This window comes from Aotus nancymaae, unplaced genomic scaffold, assembly GCF_030222135.1.
Source record: "Aotus nancymaae isolate 86718 unplaced genomic scaffold, 86718_ANA_hifiasm-v0.15.2.pri h1tg000028l, whole genome shotgun sequence".
In the NCBI taxonomy this organism is placed as follows: domain Eukaryota; kingdom Metazoa; phylum Chordata; class Mammalia; order Primates; family Aotidae; genus Aotus; species Aotus nancymaae.
In genome coordinates, this window is record NW_026988441.1 from 31,731,792 (window position 1) to 31,749,801 (window position 18,010).

The 18,010-nt window shown below is 50.1% G+C and overlaps 1 protein-coding gene across 1 annotated transcript in view; it reads left to right on the top strand.

Moving 5' to 3' along the window:
• CACNA1A (calcium voltage-gated channel subunit alpha1 A) overlaps positions 1-18,010 on the top strand; it is a 298,241-nt gene that overhangs the window by 123,907 nt on the left and 156,324 nt on the right. The window contains exons 4-6 of the mRNA XM_064381775.1: positions 3,846-3,937; positions 10,254-10,406; positions 15,974-16,167. Of these exons, the coding sequence (XP_064237845.1) occupies positions 3,846-3,937; positions 10,254-10,406; positions 15,974-16,167 (439 nt within the window). The remainder of the gene's footprint in view (positions 1-3,845; positions 3,938-10,253; positions 10,407-15,973; positions 16,168-18,010) is intronic.

The following is an 18,010-nucleotide window of genomic DNA, read 5'->3' on the forward strand; positions in this document are numbered from 1 at the left end:
CTGATAGACTTGACACGGGGTCGCCCCAAATCTTCAATTTGTGAGAAACACAGTCTCTGCAAATTGCAACAAAGCAAAGCACAATACAATGAAGTCTGCCTCGCCGGATGTGGTGGCTCACATCTATAATCCCAGCACTTTGGGAGGCCAAGGCAAGAGGATCCCTTGAGCCCAGCCAGGAGTTCAAGGCCAGCCTGGGCAACACAGGGAGACCCCATCTCCAAAACAAAACAAAGCCCGTTTGTATTTATTGCGTTTACTCTCAGTCTCTCCCACAGAGAGATAGGGCTGGCTTATTAGTGCTCAGTGAATGTTTCTCAAGGGAAAAAATAAGGTCTTAGCCAGTGCCTGCCCTTCGCTGTGCACACCCTGATCCAGCTTTGATCTGCCAGCAGAGGAGAAAACAAGACACAGGAAGAGAATAGTGATCTAGAAGTCATATTTTGAGGAACCCAAATTAGTATCAGAAAGCTGGTAGGAGAAGGGAAAAATAAAGTGAATCGAATTAAAAGTTGAATGGGCCATGTGCAGTAGCTCATTCCTAGAAATCCAGCACTTTGGGAGGCCGGGGTGAGAGGATCGCTTGAGGCCAGGAGTTCAAGACCAGCCTGGGCAACATAGCAAAATCCCATCTCTACAAAAAAAAGTTTTTAATTTTCTGAGTGTGGTGTTGTACACCTTCAGTCCCAGCTACTTAGGAGGCAGAAGTGGGAGGATCACTTGAGCCCAGGAGGTTGAGGCTGCAGTCACCTTTTATTGCACCACTGCACTCAAACCTGGGTGACAGAGTAAGTCCCTGTCTCTAAAAATAAATAACAAATTCATTTTTTGTAAAGTTGTATGTCATGGCCCCTGCCTACTCTGGATTCATGGGTTATTGCTTGAACCTCACCATCCAAATTCCAGTGGTAACACCATGTCATTTCTTGAATTTTCCAAGCCTCTTTCAGTCCCAGTTTCTCTGTCATGACTGCTCTCTCAGCCTGGAAATTTCTCTCCTCACTGGCCAGATTCCTCCTCATCTATGGGAATTTGGCTTGAAGTAGGGGGTATACCCAGTCCCCGAACTAGTTAACACGACCTACTGTGTGCCCCTCAAAGCCATTGCCTTCCTAGCTGAGAAGGCATCACACCTGCAACAGGTTCATTCATTGTGTGCATGTTTTTCTTAAGCACTTCTATTCTGCATGAGCTCCATGGGGCAGGAATAATCTCATGTGTCACTCTACCCAGCACATAGGATGTGCTCAGATGCACACTTGTGGATGGTGGAAAAATAGGTCAGCTCAACCTAATATGCCCATCTCTCCTCTAGGAGTAATCTTGAGAAAAAAAAAAAAGTTGGGAATATGCTTTGTGTTAGTTTAGGATGACCCAGAATAGACCCTGAAACAAGAATTTAGGGCAATCCTTGTGCAAGTAGTTCATCTGAGAGCGGACCCCAGAAAGGGTTCGAGAGGGAGAAGGAGGTGGGGCAAGGAAGGGTGAGTTGTCCTCTGGGCACCTGAACTCAATCCCGCTGGAAGCCCGTGTGGAACTCAAATCTTAAGTGATCCAGAATGAGGGATGAGGGAGCTGGGGTATTGATCCACAAATTCCCAGAAATCTTTGTTGAGGGCTGTCTGTCCTTAAGGGCATTCATTCCCTGGAGCTGCCCCAGCTTTGGAGAAAGCCCTGAGGCAAGATGTCCAGATACCAGTTAGCCAAAGACTAAAGTGTTAAGACCGGATAAAACTGAAAAATCAAACCAGATGTGGTGGTTCCCGCTTGTAATCCCAGCTACTCAGTAGGCTAAGGCAGGAGGATTGCTGGAGTCCAGGAGTTCAAGGCTACAGTGAGCTATGATTGCACCACTGCATTCCAGCCTGGGTATCAGAGCAAGACCTCATCCCTAAAATAAAAAATAAACTGAATAATCGCCAAGTTATTTGCTGTGGCCGACCTTCCATTAACCACAGAGCCCTCTGGTACTCCGCATTTCTCGTCCATGATATGAAGCTCTGATGACAATCTCTTTTATTGTGTTGTGCCCTGACCACACGCTATACATCACTTAGCGCTGAAATGGACATGTTCGGGAAACAGGGCCAGGAGGGACCCTGCGTTTCAACAGCAGTACTTTTACAAATGAGGTCTCACAACGGGGTCTTGCCAGGAGGGTTTCTACAGAAGCCCCATCCCACCTACTGTTACCGTCCTTACTAACTTCCATCTACAAAAGGGACTCTTTGTGACCAGAGGCTTGGGGTCTGTGGCTGCCTTCTAGCTGGCTGATGCCGCTGGTCCACACGGGCAGGATCACACTCATTTTTTTTCCTTCTTTTTTTTTTTCTCTGTGGTGGAGTCTCGCTCTGTCGCCCAGGCTGGAGTGCAGTGGCGTAATCTCGGCTCACTGCAACCTCCACCTGCTGGGTTCAAGCAAATGTCCTGCCTCAGCCACCTGAGTAGCTGGGACTACAGGCACCCACCACCATGCCCAGCTAATTTTTATATTTTCAGTAGAGACGGGGTTTCACCATGTCGGCCAGGTTGGTCTCGAACTCCTGAATTTGTGATCCACCTGCCTTGGCCTCCCAAAGTGTTGGGATTACAGCCGCGAGCCACAGCACCTGGTCCATTTGTTTGTTTTATACCACCTGTGTGCCTGGCACTGTGCCGGCCACTTTATCAACTTACTGAACTCCTCACAACCCTTGGAGGTATTGATACTATTATTATCCAGGTTATACAGAAAGGGGAAACTGAGGCACAGAGCAAGGCTGTCATTTGCCCAAGGCCACCCAACTGGAAAGTGAGAGTTGGGATTTGAACCCATGCAGGCTGGGCTATTAACACTGAACGACTTTCCTTCCATTTGTTAAAGAGCCACAAACCAGTCAGGGTGCGGTGGCTCACGCCTGTAATCCCAGCACTCTGAGAGGCCAAGGTGAGCGGATCACCTGAGGTCAGGAGTTCAAGACCAGCCTGGCCAACATGGTGAAACCCAGTCTCTACAAAAATACAAGAAAAGCAGCCAGGCATGATGGCAGTGCCTGGTAATTCCAGCTACTCAGGACGCTGAGGCAGGAGAATCCCTTGAACCCAGGAGGCAGGGGTTGCAGTGAGCTGAGATCGTACCATTCCACTCCAGCTTGGGCAACAGAGTGAGACTCTGTCTCAAATAAATACATAAAATAGGCCAGGCATAGTGGCTCATGCCCGTAATCCCAACACTTTGGGAGGCTGAGGAGGGCGGATCACCTGAGGTCAGGAGTTCAAGACCAACCTGGCCAACATGGTGAAACCCCCATCTCTACTAAAAACACAGAAATTAGCCGGGCATCATGGCACATGCCTGTAATCCCAGTTACTGGGGAGGTTGAGGCAGAAAATTGCTTGAACCTGAGAGACGGAGGTTGCAGTGAGCCGAGATCATGCCACTACACTCCAGCCTGGGTGACAGAGTGAGACTCCATCTCAAAAAAAATAAAGAGCCACAAACCCCAAAAGGTGTGCCATTCCCCCAGGACCCCAAGCCACCCCACAATCCATTGTCATTGTAGCTTGTGAAATATACTGAATGTCACCCCATTCATGAGCCATGAGGGGTGGTTTCCATTTCTCTCATTGCAACATTTGTGGAGCATGAACCATCTGGGGGAGTCTTCGTAAGTCACCTTTTATCCCTTGAGGCAGGTACTGTTATGACCATTTTACAGGTGACAAAACTGAGGCCAGTGGTGTCGAGTCCCCAGCCCTTGGCCACTCAGCCAACACAGGATGGCTCAGAATCCCAAGCACCCCTGCCGTGCTGTCTGACCCCCCAAGCCCACCCTCTGTTCTCCATTGTGGCTTCTTTCTTTCAGCATCTTGGCGACAGTTGGGACAGAGTTTGACCTGCGGACGCTGAGGGCAGTTCGAGTGCTGCGGCCGCTCAAGCTGGTGTCTGGAATCCCAAGTGCGTGAGTTTCCGACCCTGAAAAGGGTTTGCTCAGGGGCCCCGGGAACCCTCAGTTTTCCCTATGCGCAGCATCTCGGGAGGCCACCCCCCAACCAGCCTATATGAGGGCAGTCTCCTCTTTGGGATTCCCTATAGGGGACCCCTAGGAACATGGCTGTAGCTCCCCATGAGCTCCTGAAAGCAAGCTAGGAGCCACACCCATTTATTGAGCACCTACTGTCTATCAGGAGCCATGCTAAGCACCACATGTGATCTCATTCAGTACTCACAGCCCTATGAAGTCGATAGGACTGATGTCTCTATTTTATAGAGGGGGAAACTGAGGCTCAGAGTGGCTGAAAAATTGGAGCAGGGTTTTGTGGCTGAGAAGTGGCAGAACTAGGAGTGAGCAAGTGTGATTCCACACCTGGGTGTCACACTGGTGGCAGTGACCATTCCCATTTGCCGAGTGCCGGCTGTGTTCAGGGCACTGCGGAGAGGACTTTACATGCGTTACCTTATGTCATCCTCACAGTCACCCAGCGAACACCCATTTTTCAGATGAGAAGGTTGAGGCTCAAGGAGGTTAAATCGCTCACCTGAATTCTTGCCGGTGGACAGTAACGAGCTCTAAAATTCATACTCATTCCTTGCCGCTTTCCCATTCTGCATGGATGCATCTACTCCCGTTTTGGGGTGGCCGCCATATGCAGGGTCAAGATTAAGTAAAGTTTCAGCCAAAACATTGTGAAAAGCAAAAATGAAACAGAGCTGTTCTTTTCTGTCTTCTTGTCTTGGTTAATAATAATGGTTTAGTCAGGCATGGTGGCTCATGCCTGGAATCTCAGCACTTTGAGAGGATCACTTGAGGTCACAAGTTCAAGACCAGCCTGGGCAACATCATGAGACCCCCATATCTACAAAAAAAATTTTTTTTAGAAATCAGCCAGGTTGGCTGGGCACAATGGTTCACACCGGGAATCCCAGCACTTTGGGAGATAGAAGGCAGCAGATAGCTTGAGCTCAGGAGTTAACCAGCATGGAGAACATGGCAAAACCCCGTGTCTAAAAAAAAAAAAAAAAAAAAAAAAAAAATTAGCAGGCATGGTGGTGCACACCATAGTCACAGCTACTTAGGAGGCCGAGGCAGTAGGATCACTTGAGCCCAGGAGGTCAAGGTTGCATTGAGCTGTGGTCACATCACTACACTCCAGCCTGGGCATCAGAGTGAGACCTGTCTCACCAAAACAAAGTTTAAAAAAAATTTACGAAGCACTTATTATGTGCCAGGCATTATTTTAAGTATTTCCATTTTTTAAAGCCATTTATCTTCCCAACAAGGCTGTGAAGTGGTCTCTGTTATTAGCACGATTTTACGATTTATTGGCTTCATTCTTCAGGTTCATTGCTACCCAAGTTTAAAGAGTAAGATTTCCCGCCGGTCGAGTTGGCTCATGCCTGTAATCCCAGCACTTTGGGAGGCCGAGGAGGGCAGATTATAAGGTCAGGAGTTCAAAACCAGCCTGGCCAACATGATGAAACCCTGTCTCTACTAAAAATATAAAAATTAGCTGGGCATGGTGGCACGTGCCTGTAGTCCCAGCTACTCAGGAGGCTGAGGCAGGAGAATCGCTTGAACCTGGGAGGCAAAGGTTGCAGTGAGCTGAGATCGCACCACTGCACTCCAGCCTGGGAAGCAGAGTAAGACTCCGTCTCAAAAAAAAAAAAAAATTTCCCAGAGGATCACCAGCAGGGCCTTTTTGTAGAAAGAAGACACTTCTATCCAAGGTCTCTGCGAGATCCCAGTAGATGCCTGTGTCATATTAAATTAAGAGCCATCCCAAATCTAATAGTAAAAAGAGCCAGGTGCAGTGGCTCACACCTGTAATCCCAGCACTTTGGGAGGCCAAGGTGGGACCATTGCTTGAGACCAGGAGTTCAAGACCAGCGTGGGCAACAAAGTGAGACCCTGTCTCTAAAAAGAAATATGAAAACTAGCTACAGGAGGGAGACTGAGGTGGGAGGATCGCTTGAGCCTGGGAGTTTGAAGATGGTGCCACTGCACTCAGCCTGGGCAACAAAGTGAGACCCTGTCCACCTCCCAAAAAATATATATATGTACACACAATAGTGACAAGAGTCTCTGTTTAATGACCACCTATGACATACCAGGTACTTCACCGTGTGTGAACTCTCTCGCTTAATCCTGTGAGGGAGATACTGTTCCAGTCCCTATTTACAGATGGAGGAGCTGAGGTTTGGAATGGAGACCTGACTTGCTCAAAAGTCACCTCACTAGTAATTGGATAACTAGGTCACGTTCCCTCGAAGCGGAGACTTAGGGTGGGTGTTCAGACGCACCTGCTTTATTGCAGGATGGCTCTCGGGAGAGACAGCACGAGGTCAGCAGGGTGGACAGGGGAAGGGATGGAGCAGAGAAGTCAGCAGGGTGGACAGGGGAAGGGATGGAGCAGAGAAGTCAGCAGGGTGGACAGGGGAATGGATGGAGCAGAGAGATTAGCAGGGTGGACAGGGGAATGGATGGAGCAGAGAGGTCAGCAGGGTGGACGGGGGAATGGATGGAGCAGAGAGGTCAGCAGGGTGGACAGGGGAATGGATGGAGCAGAGAGGTCAGCAGGGTGGACGGGGGAATGGATGGAGCAGAGGTCAGCAGGGTGGACAGGGGAAGGGATGGAGCAGAGAAGTCAGCAGGGTGGACAGGGGAATGGATGGAGCAGAGAGATCAGCAGGGTGGACAGGGGAAGGGATGGAGCAGAGAGATCAGCAGGGTGGACAGGGGAACGGATGGAGCAGAGAGGTCAGCAGGGTGGACAGAGGAACGGATGGAGCAGAGAGGTCAGCAGGATGGACGGGAACGGGTGGAGCAGAGGTCAGCAGGGTGGACAGGGGAATGGATGGAGCAGAGAGGTCAGCAGGATGGACAGGGGAACGGATGGGGCAGAGGTCAACAGGGTGGGCAGGGGAACGGATGGGGCAGGGGTCAGCAGGGTGGGCAGGGGAACGGATGGGGCAGAGGTCAGCAAGGTGAGCAGGGGAATGGATGGGGCAGAGGTCAGCAGGGTGGGCAGGGGAACAGATGGGGCAGAGGTCAGCAGGGTGGGCAGGGGAATGGATGGGGCAGAGGTCAGCAGGGTGGGCAGGGGAACGGATGGGGCAGAGGTCAGCAGGGTGGGCAGAGGAATGGATGGGGCAGGGATGCAGCTTCAGCTGGAGTGTGTGTGACACCAGAGTTGTCCTCCCATGTGTGGCAAGGATGCTGGCCTCTTTGACTTCTCTGGTCAGTTACTGGGGATGGGAGGTAGAGAAACAGTCGCTTTTTATCACCAAGGGCAGCTCTACTGAGAAGAGGGACAGCTGGGAGGCATTAGCAAACAGCATCCATAGCAGCTGGAGGTGGGTACACCAGAGAGAAAATGGGATCTTGGCTGGACACCAAGAGAGTCCAGCACCACACTGCCCACATTACATTTCTGAGCCCTTGGAGTGGCATGGCCCCTTGAGCTATCCTGACAGTTTCCCTCTCTTACTGTGGCCACCACCCATCAAGAGCCATGGGACGTTCCTCCAATCAAGAAGCAAAGCCCCAAGCTATATCTTTGAACCTTCGTTTTGACCATAGATGTTCCTAGTAGATAGCACAGTGCTTGCAAACATAGGATGTTGATATCATTCAGACCTGAGTTAAAAGCCTCAAAAAAAAGGAAAAAAAAAGGTAGTGGAGCCAGGCATGGTGGTATTTGCCTGTAGTCCCACCTACTTGGGAGGCTGAGGCAGGAGGCTCATTTGTGCCCAGGAGAAAGGCTGCAGTGAGCCATGATCATGCCACTGTACTCCAACCTGGGTGACAGAGCAAGCCCATCTCAAAATAAAAGAAAGAAAAAAGCCAACGATGGGCATAGAAATACCAGGGGTCTTCCTCTGTCACCCAGGCTGGAGTGCTGTACAGTCACAGCTCAGCGCAGCCTCAACCTCCCCAGGCTCAAGCAGTCCTCCCATCTCAGTGTCCCAAATAGCTGGGACTCCAGGCACAGATCACTATGCCCAGCTAATTTTTTTTTTTTTACATATTTTGTAGAGATGGGGTTTCGCCTTGCTGCTCAGGGTGGTCTCAAACTCCTGGGCTCAAGCGATCCACCCACCTCAGCCTCCCAAAGTGCTGGGATTACAGGTGTGAGCCACCACACCTGGCCAGCTGTCATTACGAGGAACATTCTTTGAGTCTTACAACAGTGAAACTTTTAGTGTAGGATGAGAATTTCAGTATTATCAACTTAACCCCTTCCTCTCCCAAAAGGATTTGAAACCCAGAGTCATTCAACCACCATGAATGAAACATTTGTTAGATGAGAGACTACTGGAGGCTGAACTTGGTAGGATAAGAGCTTCCATGGGGTCCCTGATTGACAGCAGTACCCCCACATTCAGGTCTTCAGATGCCCACTTGGATGTCTCTTCCATCCCACTCTGTCCCTTTGGGGACTGTTCCGTCCCTTTTGATTCACTGCTATCTTCTGAATTGGGTTGCTCTGAGCACAGAAAGCAACATCAGCACGTGGCAAACAGGACTTCGTGGCAGATCGACAGGGTTCAAATCCTCGTTCTGCCATTTCTTTTTCTTTTTCTTCTTTTAAGATGGAATCTCGCTCTGCCACACAGGCTGGAGTGCAATGGCACAATCTTGGCTCACTGCAACCTCCGCCTCCTGGGTTCAAGAGATTCTCCTGCCTCAGCCTCCCAAGTAGCTGGGATTACAGGCACTTACCACCATGCCCGGCTAATTTTTTGTATTTCTAGTAGAGATGGGGTTTTACCATGTTGGCCAGGCTGGTCTCGAATTCCTGACCTCAGGTAATCCACCCTCCTCAGCTTCCCAAAGTGCTGGGATTATAGGCATGAGCCACCACACCTGGCTAATTTTTTGTATTTCTAGTAGAGATGTGATTTCACCATGTTGGCCAGGCTGCTCTTGAACTCCTGACCTCAGGTGATCCGCCCTCCTCAGCCTCCCAAAGTGCTGGGATTACAGGCATGAGCCACCATGCCCGGCCTCTTCTGCCATTTCTCATACACTTGGATGAATTATAGCATCTCTCTCAGCCTTGCTTCCCACGTCCGTAAAATGGGAGTGACTTTTCACATATGGCTGCCTCAGGGGTTTGTCAGTAGAAGCCAGTGAAATAACGTAGAGTCTGGTTCCTTAGGGTTGAAATTGGGACCACTGACTGCTTTCCTACCGGAAGCTGCAGCCAGCCTGTATGGCCTTGTATGAATTAGGAAAAGACGCTCCCTCTTGGCAGAAAAAAAAAAAATAAGAAAACGGCTCCCTCTTCTGGGTACCAGTTGCCCAACACCCACGAATATGGCTCCAAAAGCAATACATTTCCACCCTTTTCTTGCCCAAAAGATCATCAAATGGAACAGCATATGTTTCACAAAATACCTTTATTAAATACTTTAAAGTTGACTGGGCTCGGGGGCTCACGCCTGTGATCCCAACACTTTGGGAGGCAGAGGCGGGAGGCTCGCTTGAGGTCCAGAGTTCGAGACCAGCCTGGGCAACATAGTGAGACCCTGTCTCTATAAAATATGTATGTATTTCTTTGAGACAGGGTCTTACTCTGCTGCTCAGGCTGGAGTGCAGTGACACAGTCATAGCTCACTCAACCTCCTGGGCTCAAGCCATCCTCCTCTCTCAGTCCCTGGAGTAGCTAGGACTACAGGCATGAACCATCATGCCTGGCTAATTGAAATAAATAAATAAATACTTTACAGTTAAAAGTGCTTTTGGGGAAAAAAAAAAAAAAAGAGAGAGAGAGAAAGAATTGGGGCCAGGTATGGTGGCTCACACCTATAATCCTAGCACTTTAGGAGGCTGAGGAGTTTGAGCGCTTGGAGGCCAGAGGTTTCAGGCCAGCCATAGCAACACCCCATCTCTACAAAAAAGTTTTAAAACTTAGCCAGGCATGGTGGTGCATGCCTGTAGTCCTAGCTACTCCAGGGACGGAGTCAGGAGGATCACTTGAGCCCAGGAGGCTGAGGCTGCAGTGAGCTGTGATTGTGCCACTGCACTCCAGCCTAGGCAGCAGAGCAAGACCCTGTCTCAAAGAAAAAACACCTAGGAAGCGTCGTTCCTATGACAAGGACCAGCCTCACGTGGCGCTTCCTTCACCATCGCCCCATCCCCAGGCTCCTGTGTGCTTGAGGTTCCTCAGGGACACCCCTGCTTTGCTTGGGAGAGAGCTTGGCATCTCGGTGGTGGGGTGTGGGGGTGCTTGCTCATGGGCTTATGGGGCCTCTCTCTGTGTCCTCCCAGGTTTACAAGTCGTCCTGAAGTCGATCATGAAGGCGATGATCCCTTTGCTGCAGATCGGCCTCCTCCTATTTTTTGCAATCCTTATTTTTGCAATCATAGGGTTAGAATTTTATATGGGAAAATTTCATACCACCTGCTTTGAAGAGGGGACAGGTAGGTCCACAGAGCACGATGTGTTTTTCCAGTTTTCTCCTTTAGGGACAGGCTCTTGGGAGGGTTGTGCAGAGGCCTGCTTCTTTCTCCTGGCAGCTGGGAGGACCGCCTCCTTCAGAGAGCGCTGCAGGAGAGGCAGCGGGTGAAGTAGCCTCTGAGATCTTAGCTGTTGTAAGGGTTGGGGGTCCACAGAAGGTGACCCAGCAGAGCAAGAGTTTATCTGGGAATAATCTGAGGAAGGACCATCGGGAGAATGAGGAAGTGAGACAGAAAAAGGAAGGGGACTGTTAAAGGGTGTGTTATTAAGCAGGTTATCACCTGCAACTGGGATTGGATCCTCCTGGGCGGCTCTGGGAAACAGCATAGAACATACACCTAGCTGGGCGTGGTGGTCACGCCTGTAATCCCAGCACTTGGGGAGGCCGAGGCGGGCAGATCACGAGGTCAGGAGTTCAAGACCAGCCTGGCCAGCATGGTGAAACCCCGTCTCTACTAAAAATACAAAAATTAGTCAGGCGTGGTGGCACATGCCTGTAATCCCAGCTACTCGGGAGGCTGAGGCAGGAGAATCCCTTGAACTCAGGAGGTGGAGATTGTAGCGAGCCGAGATTGCGCCACTGCACTCCAGCCTGGATGACAGAGTGAGACTCCAGCTCAAAAAAAGATTTTAAAAAGGCCAGGTGTGGTGGCTCATGCCTGTAATCCCAACACTTTGGGAGGCTGAGGTGGGTGGATCACCTGAGGTCAGGAGTTTGAGACCAACCTGACCAACATAAAGAAACCCATCTCTACTAAAAATACAATAATTAGCCAGGTGTGGTGGCACATGCCTGTAATCTCAGGTACTTGGGAGGCTGAGGCGGGAGAATCGCTTAAACCCAGGAGACAGAGGTTGTGGTGAGCCAGGATCACACCATTGCACCCCAGCCTGGGCAACAAGAGCGAAACTCTGTCTCAAATTAAAAAAAAAAAAGAGAGAGAAATTAAAAAAGGAGCACACACCTCAGAACTGTCCCAGCCAAGAGGCAAGGGAGCTGGGGTATTTATACACTGGCTTCCTTCTGGCCGGTTGGAACAGGTGTTCCCTGCGCTTTCAGACCTCAGCCAGTCCTGACCTCTAAAGCAAGCAAGAAGTGGGAGAGTTTGGCCAGAACAGGGTTATTGCCCAAGCGCACTGTGGGCGGTACTTTGTAGAGGATGAGAGGACCTGATGAGTCCTCCTGGTCTCTGCCAGTCCCCAAGATGTGCCAGAGATATCCCAGTTGGGAGTCCTGGCACCACCCAGTCAGAACCCGGCACTCAGCAGCATCCTGCCCCTCCCTGACTGTGCCCACATGAACCCTTCAGTGTCTGGGTCTGGTGGGTGAGGTCTGGGGGTGGGGTGAGGCAGGGAAAACCCAGGCAGGGCAGAGACACAGTCCCGGGACTTAGCTCTGAACCAGCAGCGTGGAAGCAGTGCGTCCGCCGTGGTCCACAGTCAGGGACCAAGCTGCCCTTGGATACATTTACAGTTAAATATTTGCCTGTCCAAACTCTAGCTGCTTGCTCTCTAAAGCTCCGAAATGAAATGGAATCAAGTAGGAAGGGATGCCTTCGGTATTTCAGTATTTGGACCCCTGGCTGTCTGTGCAGACAGACTGAATGGCAGCGCTGGTTCTGATGGTCTGGGGCACGGGAGCTGTGCATTGAGGGAGTGGATAGACTGAATTAAGAAGCCCGGAGGAGGACCCGGGTGGGCAGAGAAAGAGATTTCAGGCCTCTTACTTGGGAAAAGCAGCCACAGAAGATTCTGTCCGGGAGTGGATTTCCACTCACTCTCCCCACCCAGTGACCCCCAAGTGGATCCTCAGAGGCACCCCCAAGCCCTTCCTCCCCGCTCCTTCCCAGGGGGAGGGAAACCCATTGGGGAAGGTTTATTTGCAGTGGTTGGAGGTTTTCCTTTAGTCTGTGTGTGTGGTTTTTCCTCTTTTTCTCTCGCTCCTTCTGTCTCCTTTTCTCCTGGGCTTGTGAAGTTTGCTCAATATGGAATGTCCTAATTATTTCTTTCCCCGATGAAGAAGGTGTTAATTGAGGCAGAGCTATTTCTGCTTCTGGCCTCGTCACCCAGGCGGAAATTCGATCGAGAGAGAGAGAGAGAGAGAGAGAGAGAGAGAGAGAGAACGTGAGTGCGCACGAGCAGGGTCCCTTGGAAAAATCAGCCGTGAGCAGAGAAACCAGGACTCCTGGATCCTGGGTTTTTGTGAGGTTTTATGTTACTTTTTCTACCCAAGACTGCCTAAAGGAGAAGAGGCCACGGGGTTGGCTTAGGTCCGAGTGGGCTTTTGAGGGGACAGAAGTGGGTGGTGCCACCGGAGGGGAGGAAGCCTCGATTTAGGAGAAAGACTGAAAAGCTAGCTCACGATTAAAAATATAAGACGTGTGAGTAAGAGACAGATATATACAGACACCCAGGCAGCGGGTTAATTTTAAAATGTATTTATAACCAAATTCCTCAGACACTCTGGACGGTTGTTTTTCTAGAAGCAGTGCTCAGAGTGCTTCGTGTCGGTGGTTGGGGGGTTGAGGGGGATTGCAGCGCTGCTAAAGATAGACCCGTTTTCGGTAGCATTCCTCCGTGTCGGGAGCCCAGTTCCCGTGCGCCCAGCACCGTGCCAATCGCTCAGAAGGAAGCAAAAGTGAAGTGGAAGGCTTCCTGCTTTCTAAGAGCTTCTAAAATAGAGGAAACAAGACCCCTCATTTGCAGCCGTTTTTAACAGTGAAGGCTAATGTGTGATGATACCCACGCCCCCCTAAATACGGAAATTCAGTAGCTGTTGTATGCCTGAAAGGGGCTGGGTGCGGTGGCTCACACCTGTAATCCCAGCACTTTGAGAGGCCCAGGCGGGAGGATCTCTTGAGGCTAGGAGTTTGAGACCAGCCTGGGCAACATAGCAAGACCCTGTCTCTACTAAAAGAAAAATTAATAAATTAGCCATGAGTGGGAGTACATACCTGTAGTCCTGGCTACTCAGGAGGCTGAGGAAGAAGGATCACTTGAGCCCAGGAGTTGGAGGCAGCAAGGTTGCAGTGAACTATGGTTGTGCCTGCACTCCAGCCTGGGTGACAAAGTGAGACGCTGAAAAAAAAATAAGGGAGGAAGGGAGGGAGGAAGGGAGGGAGGGAAGGGGAGGGAGGGAGAAAGGAAGGGAGGAAAGAAGGGAGGGAGGGAGGAAGAGAGGGAGGGAGGGAGAGAGGGAGGAAGGAAGGGAGGGAGGGAGAGAGGGAGGGAGGAAGGGAGGGAGGGAGGGAGGAAGGGAGGGAGAGAGGGAGGGAGGAAGGAAGGGAGGAAAGAAGGGAGGGAGGAAGAGAGGGAGGGAGGGAGAGAGGGAGGGAGGAAGGGAGGGAGGGAAGAAGGGAGGGAGGGAGGGAAGGAAGGAAGGAAAGAAAAAGAGGGAGGGAAGAAGGGAGGGAGGGAGGGGCTGAGGCTGGGGCTGGTTAACTGGGCTACACAAGAGGCTACACGGTGGGTGGGAATTGAGCCAGACTTGGACATGGGGTGGAGACAGGGAAGATTCCAGGCAGAGGCGCTGTCCCAAACAGTAGTTGTCATTTATTATAGGAGCCCACGGATTTATTTTGCTCTCTGCCGTGAGCTTTATGGTTAAAAGATTTTTGCCTTCCAACCTGTGTTTATTCAACGGCAGTTCGTGTACCAAGTCCAGCACACGTGAGGAAGGTGTTGCCCACCACTCCAGTTCATGGCGAGGCTAGACTTGGCGTTTCTATTCAGCCAGAGCTTGAAAGGCCAACGAGATTCATTCACTCAGCACTGGTCTATTTCCCTCTGCTGTGTGCTCAGTCAGGGGAGCGGAGAATCGGTGCTGCAAAGTCTGTAGCACATGCATCGAGAGACATTTTTGTTGAGTAGGAAGCTTAAGTTTACACACACTCGGCGGTTTGTTTTCTTGTCTAACAAGGCCACGGTCGTCTTTGAAAACCTTCAGAAGCATCACTCACAAAATAAGGTCCTCTCAGACCCGCCGTGCTGGTAAAGTGAGGACGCTCCCAGGACGTGAGCTTTCCTGCCTCCCCACCCCATCAACACCTTAGGAAGGGGTAGGGAGGCAGGACTGACCTTTAGCGTGCAGCCCGACTGCCACCTCCCAGGAAGCTGTCTTTGGTTTCCAGCAAAAGGGGTGTCTGTTGGCACGTTCCTCTCTCCTTGCGGCATTTTCACAGTCTGCCTCCTGCTATTTGGGGAGAAAGCTCAGCTCCTGTTCCTTACCCTTAGGCAAGGGTAGGAACTGTGTGTACTGGTGTCCCTCACCCCCAGAACAGCTCTCTGAGCCCAGTACATCCCAAGAAGAAAAAAAAAAAATCAGCAAGGCTTACAGGGCAATAACACAGCGCACTTGACAAATCTGTCCTAATGGATGTCGGACGAATGCCGCCCTCACCAGCTGCGCTATGCACGCAGCACATTTACTAAAACTGACTATATTATGGGCCATAAGTTTGTCTCAACAGAGTTCAAAAAGCAGAAAAAATACAAAGCATGTTCTCTCCACAATGCAATAAAGCTGGAAATCAGTAACAAAAAGAGAACTCTGAAAGTGTTTGCAGCTTAAGAGACACGCCTCTCATTTATGGATGAAATGATATGATGTCTGAGCTTCCCTTTAAAAATATTCCAGGCTGGGTGTGGTGGCTCATGCCTGTAATCCCAGCACTTTGGGAGGCCGGGGCAGGTGGATCACCTGAGGTCAGGAGTTCGAGACCAGCCTAGCCAACATGGTGAAACTGTCTGTACTAAAAACACAAAAATTAGCCAGGTGTGTTGGTGGGCGCCTGTAATCTTAGCTACTCTGGAGGCTGAGGCAGGAGAATCCCTTGAAATGGGGAGTCGGAGTTTGCAATGAGCTGAGTTCGCACCATTGCACTCGAGCCTGGGTGACAGAATGAGACTTTGTCTCAAAAAAAAAAAGTTTGGTGGCAAGGCAAAGCATTTGGAGGGGATATAGATGAAACAAGATTGGCTGGAAGTAAGGAGACAAGTGTATAAATTGGTGATAGGTATGTGGTGAATCATTATACTATTCTATACCTCTCTCTCCCTCTCTTCCTCTGTTTTCATATATATATATATATACCTAACAAGTTATTTTAAAAAGAAATACATCTAAGTTACCCATAGGTCAAAGAAGAAATAATAGTGGAAAAATTACTTGAACAATAAAGATAATGCATGACAAAATTTATGAGATGCAGGTAAAGCCACACTTAAAGGCAATTTATAGCCTTAAAGGCAGTTCATCCATCCATCTCAAAGGTTGAGGAAAAGAATAGCAAAAAAAAGAAAAAGAAAACTCATGGAAAACAAAGAGAAAAGTAGTAAAGCTTAGAGAAGAAATTAATCAACAGAAAACAATAATAGACCCACAAAGCCAAACATAGATTTCTTTGAAGGCTGATCACGTTTGTCCAAATAGTTCTTTGTTCCAACAGCATCGTAGAGTCACTGGTCCCTATACCTCAGAGCTGGTGTTCCCTGCTCCTTCCTCTGACTTTTCTCCCCTTCCCTTTCATAGATGACATTCAGGGTGAGTCTCCGGCTCCATGTGGGACAGAAGAACCCGCCCGCACCTGCCCCAATGGGACCAAATGTCAGCCCTACTGGGAAGGGCCCAACAACGGGATCACTCAGTTCGACAACATTCTGTTCGCAGTGCTGACTGTTTTCCAGTGCATAACCATGGAAGGGTGGACTGATCTCCTCTACAATGTAAGTGATGCTGGGGCGGCGTGTGTGGACAGTCGGAGTCTTGGGGAGGTGGCCTCCTGGGACCAGTGAGACCCCAAGGCTGCAGTGGAGGGATCCTGACCTTGGAAGGGCAGCCCAAGGACAACAGGGCCCCAGTGAAGCTGTCCCGAGGCCCAGGCTTTGGAAGATGACAGGGACTCATAAGCAGAACCCTTAACTCTAGGGCTTGGAAGTCTGGAGGGCCCCCAGATGTGACGTCATTTTTCATCATGCAGTGTCTAGATATAATTTTAGATGTTTTAATACGGAAAGGTTATGTGATCCAAAAATCAACGTAGATAAAAGATAGAGTAGGCCGGGTGTGGTGGCTCACACCTGTAATCCAAGCACTTTGGAGGCCCAGGCGGGCGGATCACCTGAGGTCGGGAGTTCAAGACCAGCCTGACCAACATGGTGAAACCCCGTCTTTAAAATAAGAAGAAAAAAAGAAAAGTAAAAAGATAGAGTAATATCTTGGACGTAGGCAAGGGGGCCCTGCCCTGAGGCTCACCCGGCCCTCCTCCAGCCGTGCCACTCCCATGGGATGAGAAGTTCCTGGAGCCAAGGGGACGTGTCCACCAAGAGCTTGTGCCCCACTTTCTAAACCATGTTTTGAGTCACCGGGATCCCGGAATTCCCTGCCCAAGCCCAGATTCCATGAATTTGCATGAGATTCCCATGTGGGTCTGTTCGTAACCCAGGGACATCCGAGGGGCGGCTATTGGCACAGATGTGGCTGGAGCTTGGACGTACAAGCTGGAGTGCCCACACACGTGTATGGAGGCCCTCTGGCAGGACAGAGCTGTGACTAGGAAGAGAAGGGGACAGGGCTGGCTCTCCCCACACCTTGACCCAACGCAGATATCTGGATTCTAAATTCCACCTTGACCTTCCAGAGAGTAAAGGAACATATGTTTGCGAAGTGGAAGCATAAAAGGATGTTTTATTTATTTTTTATTTTTGAGATGGAGTCTCGCTCTGTCACCCAGGCTGGAGAGCAGTGGCGCAATCTCGGCTCACTGCAACCTCCACCTCCTGGGTTCAAGCGATTCTCCTGCCTCAGCCTCCTGAGTAGCTGGGACTACAGGCATGTGCCACCACGACCAGCTAATTTTTGTATTTTTAGTAGAGACGGGGTTTCACCATGTTGGCCAGGCTGGTCTCGAACTCCTGACCTTGTGATCCGCCCACCTCAGCCTCCCAAAGTGCTGGGATTACAGGCGTGAGCCACTGCGCCCGGCAAGCATGCTTTATTTAGTTACCTTTTAAATATTTCCCCGTAGTGTGTGGTCTCTTTTTGTACTCTTGCCCTAGATCTTAAAAATGTTAGGGATGTTTCTGGAAAGATGTGTACCTCCACCTGCCCCACTTCCATTCTATTTCCTGTCCCCCCAATATCCAACCCCTTTAGTTCCTCAGTATATCCTTCCGATGTTTATTTATGCAATTATAAGTATAAGTGTAATCAAATCGACATCCTCCTCCTCTTTCTTACCCCAGGGAGTAGCCGTCTACACATGCTGTTCAATTCTGTGATTCTTTTTTCTCATAACCACACATTCTAGAGACCTTTCTGTTGCAAAACATGGACAGTCTCTTCACACGTGCACACCAGTACGCCCAGCTAATTTTTGTATTTTTTGGTAGAGCCACGGTTTCTCATGTTGCCAGGCTGCTCCGGAAATCCCGGGCTCAGGCGATCCTCCCGCGTCCGCCTCCCAAAGTGCTGGGATTACAGGCATGAGCCATTGCGCCCAGCCATCTTTATTCTTTTGTGTGGCTGCATAGTGTTCTGTTGTGTGACTGTGGGTTGGAGGGCGTCCAT